Genomic DNA, 6,949 nt, shown 5'->3' on the forward strand with positions numbered 1-6,949 from the left:
ACAACATTTGGTCATAGACAGTATAACTTGTCATATCGTCCAAATTGAAAGAAAAAAAAACATATGTTTCGTGGACAGTGGTAATGGTGGAGAGTAACAGTGGTGGGGAGTGGTGGTGGTGGTGGAGATGGTTGTGGTAGTGGCAACGGTCGAGGGTGGTGGCAGCAATGTCAGCAGTGGTTGGTGGTTGTAGTGGCGATGGTGGTGGTGGAAGCAATTGTGAAGAGGCGGTGGAGTTGATTGTGGTGATGACGATAACATTGGTCGTGGCGATAGTGATTATGGTGGCGGCGAAGGGCGGTGAAGGTGGCAAAGGGTGGTTGGTTGTTGGTGGTGGATGGTAGTGGTAGAGGCGACAACAAGGTGGAAGTGATGGCGAGGGTGGTGGTGGAGTTGTTTGTGGTGGCGATGATGGTATTGTAGGGCAACGGGTGGTGGTAATGATGAAGGTGGAGTTGATGGTGCTGTTGGTGGTTGAAACAGTTGACTATATAATATCAAGTAACTTTTACATTACAGTCTTACGAATTTTAAATGTCATCCATATAATTGGATTAAATAATTGATCATTTTAATGTATAAGATTAAATTGATAAATAAGCTTATAAAATATAAAGTTAGGATCAAAGAATAAATAAACATATGGCTTGTCGTTTTGATTGAAATGTCAATTTTTTTATTTGATTGGATTGCTTGCGAACACTCATATTCTTAACATTATGAATTAATTCTAATAATGCTCAGTTAAAAATATGAAATAACTGCAGTTAAAAATATGAAATAACTGAAATCTAAAAAGTTGATTGATTGAGGAAAAAAATGTTCATAAACTTCTAAAATTAATACATTTAAGAAAAAAAAAAACATGATTATACATTTATATAACAAGGATAGTTGTGTGGAGAGAGAGAGAGAGAGAGAGGGGTTTGTTTGAGTTGAGCGAAAGGTGTGGTGGATCCAACTCTCACACAGCTGTTTAGCGCTTCCTTCATCTTTTTTATTTATTTATTTATTAAATCCATCTGGGTTTGGCACTTTGGCTTTGCTGGCTCTTCTCTTACTACAAATCAAAATGAATATGAATATGCATCAGGTGGGTTGTTATCTGGATTATGTGGGTCCTATCCTTTCTGTCACATCCTCCCTTCCCTCCTAATCTCACCTCACGTATGCACTATGTCTATGTTATGCATGCCCTCATCGAATCTTTGTTCTCAACTCTCCTTTCTCGCGTCATCAGCAGCATCCAGCAACCAAATCATTTTTTAAGAAATATAATTATCAATCAACGAAGAGCACATTCACATTATGAAGGGTGTAGTTGTAATTATTAAGAAAAGCTACTGACTATAAGTATAAGGAACAAAAAATACACATTAATCAAAATGAAGGTATTCAAATTACAATTAAATTTATTTTAATATGAGTTTAATGGATATATATTGTGAGTCACAACTCACAACTAACCACAGTATGTTTTTTTAATATCAAAAAATAAATTATTTCCGTCAATGATTGATCTCTGAACCTCTCCACCCAACTTATATGTCTCATAACTCTTACCACTTGAAATATCATTTAGAGACTCAATCACAATATGTTTCACAGAAGAAATTGTTATAATTATTTTAAATAAAAATATATTTTTAATTTGAAAAAATTCTATGTTCAAAAAAAATTGACAAAATTCAATAAGATGTTGATATAAATAAATTTTAAAGTAACAAGTGTATAAAATTGAATCCTTTTAATATTATGTTACCACAAAGAATATTTTTGAAGTTGATAAATGATAATAAAAAATATTAAATCTCAACTAATTTGAGCTAAGAATAAATATAGTTAAATGAATATTAAATAAGAGAAAGAGGTGAGAATTATTGTGATGGGTGCTAAAGGCCCATTAAATCCTACCCAGCCCAGGATGACGCAAGCCTTATTGTTGTGCCTGCCTTCTTCCGCTCTTGAACACTCCGGTATCCAAGTTGTATTTCGTTGCATGTCTTCGCTGAAGTTTCAGTTCTTTCCGTGGGTTTGTTTGGTTTCAGTAAAAAACCCAGCCCAGGATCACGCACTCTTGCTCGAGAAGTCATCGCTCGCCCTCCAGTCCACGGTGAGTTAATTCATTGTGATTCAATCTGTCTGTCTCCTTTTTGCTTTCTATATTTTCATTACTGATTGAAATGTGTGAAAAGCATATATCTCGAATTATATTATATTCTTCAAAATAAAGTAACATTCCATCTGTCCTTTGGTGGTTTGGGTTATAGGGTTCAGATGCTGAAATGTAATTGGGTGTATGTTTCTCTGTTTTATTTAGCTGATAATTTCGTACTAGTGGCCAGTGGGAGTAGGATAAAGCCAGACCAGGGGAGAGGGAAAGGTTAGTCAGGTTTCAGAATCAGTTTCTTGTTCTGTATATAAATTTGTCCATTAATTTTTTTCAGTGTATATGTGCCTTTTCTACATGAGAAATGATGCTGCCAAGACATGTTCAAACTGTTCGCTATATGCTTGAGAGACTTATTCCTGTGGCACAGCTTAGAGGTATAAATACACATTTCTGTGTTTGGTACTCAACTCTGTCAGCTTGCAATGAGCTTCCAAGAAACCTCAAAATGTCTGAGAGGAAACCACTGGTGACAAGTTTTAATGAACTAAAGCGCCAAGCTAGACGCAAGAGAAAGGAGAGACAAAATGTGCATGAGATTCTTTTACAACCTCCTGAAAATGGCTTGTTGGTTAAGCAATTAATTCCTATTGCTCATCAAGTTTATGCTGCCAGATCTGAACTATTGTCCAGTGTTTCAAGACTTGTCAAGCACATTGCTATTTATACATGCAGGTAAGACCATAACCTCTGTATCCTTTATTTCGGTTATTTGAGCTTTGAGCATGCTGCAAGCTGAACTTCTATTTAAGTATGATACTGTATTCCAACCAGAAGTATTTTTTCCTGTTATTTTATTTTATCTGGTTTTATTGGAATTGGCAACTTGCAGCTAAGCGATATAATATGATATTTTCAATGTATACTGGGTGTAAAAGGATTTCTTAATGTGAATTGGAGCTATTCTAAGTGGATAATGTATACTGATCTCCTAACTTGAGATTTGGAATGCCTTGCAGCTTATGTGGAGATGTTCATGTTGGTCATCCACCACATAATATTAGAACATGTAATGTTAGAGGAAGCCCATCAAGCAAAGAACATAGTTGGGTCAAAGGAGGTATTGGCCATGTACTGCCACTTGTAGAGTCATTTCATTTGTATGATAGAATAGGGAGGGCCGTTTCACACAATGAAATGCTTGAAGTGGACCGAATTCCAGCCATCGTTGAATTGTGTATCCAGGCAGGTTTTGACATACCTGAGTACCCTACCAGAAGAAGGGCCTTCCCTGTTTATTGTGTTGCTGGTAGGATAATTGATTTTGAGAAAAGATTTCCAAAAGAAATTTCACTTGGCAAAGATATAGATGCATGTGGGTTTTGGTGTAAGAAGAGATTGAATGAAGACACCAATTCGTTAGCAATGCATGGTGATGATATTCTAGGTTTATGAAGACAAAATACTTTTTTCTTCTTTTTCTCACTCTCTCTTAGACAAACACACATAGGAAATGCATTACACATTCTTCCTTTGTCAACTTTCTTACTATCTACATGCTTCCTTGCAGCTATTGCTGTCCGAGGCATGAAAGCCTGGGAGAAAATGTGCACAGGAGCTTCAAAACTTATGGACACATATGCTTTCCAAACATGTGGATATTGTCCAGAGGTACAAGTAGGACCTAAAGGTCACAGAGTACGAAATTGTCAAGCTTTCAAACACCAGATGAGGGATGGGCAGCATGCATGGCAGGAGGCTACAATTAATGATTTGGTACCTCCTGTATACGTCTACCACATTGGAGATCAGCAATCCGGGAAGCCTTTGGTACATGAGCTTAAAAGGTACTATGGTATGCTGCCTGCGGTGGTTGAGCTATTTGCACAGGCTGGGGCGACAGTTGAAAAGAATTATGCACATTCAATGAGGGAAGATGTTGTCGTCCCTGAAATGGACGAGGAAAAGTTGGTTGTTTAAATCAATTGGTTGAATGACTTCCTATGAATGGAGGAACCATTTAGATATGGAAGAGGCTAAATATTAAAAATTAAGCTTTAATTTCTTTCAAATAGTAACAAGTTGTTTATGCTGGGAAAGAAGATGAAGGATTTGTAATTTGGTTATTAGGATAGTAATAGGATGTGAATAAGAAAGAAAATTGGAATAAACAATCTAGTGTTCTGTTGGCAACTTAAGGTGTTGTCTTGATTATATGAAACACTTCTGTTTGACACGCACCGGAGACCAATAAACTTGGATTCCTTTGTTGAGAACATGTCTTTATCCCTCTCCCAATCTCAGTTGTCACTTAATTTAGTTTCAAGTCAAATATGCTTTTAGGTGATATTTCGTAATATAATTTCGTGCCTGTAAAACCAAAGAAAACCTAAGTCCAGAGCATTAATTTTGTACTTTCTGGTATTCAAGAGGCAAAGATATAGTTAACAATGGACTGGGTAAGGAGGAAAAGGTGGATTTCGTGTCAAATAAGTACCTATGCTATGAAGATGAAGAAAAGTAGAAAAACAACTTCAAAGATTAGCAACCACAGTAAATTTGAATTTTTTTCATCGGGGTGGGTTTGGCCACCAATTTTTGTGGTTCTCTCACTAGTAGTAGTAACTAGTAACTAGTAAGCATTTGAAAGTGGACTGAACTCTGAAGGGACTGCTTGGAAAATTATGTTGCTTTTGGAGGGAATATTGAAGAGCAATGTTATTTAGAGAACAAAGAATTTGTGGCAATAAGAATGATGGGGCAGGGAAAGTAGTGACATATGATATTGCAGCTCAAGTACTGTCGTTTTATTATGGTAAAAAGTAATCTTTAAGATACATTAATTATAAGTTAATTGTACATTTAATCTTATGCTATTTTTTTCGTTTTATTATTGTGAAAATTAATCTTTTAAATATATGTAAACTATAGTTTTTTTTTGGTTACAATAAACTATAGTTTAATTGCACATTTGATCTATATGCTATTTTTGTGTACGATAACTATTTACACAAATTTTATTCTATTGTAATTTTTATTAATACAGCTAATTCTCTTTGTCCGTTTTAGACTATCAAATCTCCAAATTTATATTTTATTGATAATTGTTGTAATTTAACTAAACTATTTTAAAATCAGTATATGCTAGTACAGAATACAATATATAAGAAAAATATTAAATTTTACCTGGTACCAAAACTTTCTCTTTGAAATCTTAACATTACATGCAACAAAAATTATTTAAATCTCTAATAGATGAACTACATGTAAAAATCGTCCGAAGAAATGTGAAGAACTTTTAAGGTGAGAACAAATTCACTGAAATCACAATCATTCTTCTATAAGTGTCATTATTGAATTGATAAAGAAATTATCGAAAGCAGGCATAGGCAACAACTAGTGAGGTACTAGCTAGTTGATCTCCCCAGCAATAAAACTGGAAGATTTCAATAACGAAAACACAGATTAGATGCATTAGCAACAGTGGATGAACTAGCATAAATCTCAGGGGCAGGTTTGTTCTCAAAAAGCGCAAATTCATTAGGCCCAAACCCAACAATTTGTGAGCTTTGCTCCATCAACATCATCTTGCTACCAAATTTCCCAACATTCTTCTTTAGTTCCTCCATTGAAAGCATTAAATGTTGTAACTCATACAATCCAAGCTCATCAATGGGTGTCTCCCACCAGAATTGCCTCTGCCTAGCTTTGCGTGCTTGGTCTAACTCATCACCATATTTTTTCTCAATCTCCAATTGATTCAGAATTTGAGTGAGTTGCATGTTGAGATTACGAGCATTCGCATTGCGATGAGCCTCAACAAGTTGGTGGCTACTACTAAGCTCTGAAGGAGAGTTTTGAGCGAAATAGCAATCGATTAAGGATTCAACTCCTGGGTGGCCAAAAGAAAATGCTTTGTCAGCTGGAGAAAAAACGATTATTGCAATTTCCACACCACACAGTGTGCAAAGTTCGCTAGCTTTTTTGAAAAGTCCTGAACGCCGTTTAGAAAATGTAACTTGTAAATGACTTTTTTTTGCTATTTTTTCAATTGGAATTCTTTGACGACCAGAGGTTGACTTTTTACTCATGATGATCAAAAGAAGAAAAAAACAAAGTAATAGAAAATGAGATGCTGATTCTTGTGTTCAGATTGTGAGTGATGTTGGAGTAGAAACTATAGGATATTTATAGTGACATATTTGGTTCATGGCATTTAACTAAATTAATACACCCACCTAATGTCTCATTGTTATTAGTCCAATATCAGTAAGTTATGAAATCTTGAATATTAATGCACGATCACAAAATACCCCCGGTCTCCTAGTTGGCATAATAAGAAGATTTTGACTTATACAAATTCAATATATATGTAAATGTATTTTATCACAACATTTACTTCTCGATATCATAGCTGTACAATTAAAGGAAATGGCGTCAAAAGACTAGTATAGTATTCTTGTTTGTAGCATATAGCACGAGTGATGACCCGACAGAGATTCATACAGGTAGTAGTGTTTAGCTAAGAATATTAGATTCATACACGTACGAGAAGAAAAATGAACAACAAATACCAATTGTGAAACTGACAAGTGTGTAACGCATATGACATAATTGATCATTTTCCCATCTTATTGATCGACTTGATTAGATTAAGATTAGGAAGTTACAAAATATTTAATCTTCTGTAACCAAAAAAAAGTATTTAATTTTCATAATGATTAAAATATAGAACCTCCTGTATACATCTCCTGGCTTAAAAGCTACATAAATATGAAGAAAAAAAATGTGATTTAGCGACGGAAGAAAATCCGTCGCTGTTACAGATTCATGGTTTTG

General features: G+C 35.0%; 2 protein-coding genes across 6 annotated transcripts; one reads left to right on the top strand and one right to left on the bottom strand.

Annotated features, from left to right (window-relative positions):
* Positions 1-1,940: 1,940 nt before the first annotated feature.
* On the top strand, positions 1,941-4,388 carry LOC130741429 (APO protein 3, mitochondrial-like). Of its 5 annotated transcripts, XM_057594332.1 has the most exons (5): positions 1,941-2,113; positions 2,321-2,383; positions 2,448-2,845; positions 3,130-3,557; positions 3,681-4,388. In XM_057594332.1, exons 3-5 carry the CDS (start codon positions 2,475-2,477, stop codon positions 4,088-4,090), a joined length of 1,209 nt encoding a protein of 402 aa, XP_057450315.1. In that variant the 5' UTR covers positions 1,941-2,113; positions 2,321-2,383; positions 2,448-2,474; the 3' UTR covers positions 4,091-4,388. The 5 variants fall into 5 exon arrangements, with proteins under 5 accessions (XP_057450315.1, XP_057450313.1, XP_057450314.1 ...); XM_057594330.1 differs by having other exon boundaries at positions 2,271-2,845; XM_057594331.1 differs by lacking the exon at positions 2,321-2,383.
* Positions 4,389-5,556: 1,168 nt separating this feature from the next.
* LOC130737344 (agamous-like MADS-box protein AGL61) lies at positions 5,557-6,201 on the bottom strand. Its single transcript, XM_057589089.1, has one exon. The coding sequence runs from the start codon at positions 6,199-6,201 to the stop codon at positions 5,557-5,559; it is 645 nt and encodes a 214-aa protein (XP_057445072.1).
* Between the last annotated feature and the right edge of the window lie 748 nt (positions 6,202-6,949).

The sequence above is a fragment of the Lotus japonicus genome, chromosome 2 (genome assembly GCF_012489685.1).
Source record: "Lotus japonicus ecotype B-129 chromosome 2, LjGifu_v1.2".
Taxonomy (NCBI): Eukaryota; Viridiplantae; Streptophyta; class Magnoliopsida; order Fabales; family Fabaceae; genus Lotus; species Lotus japonicus.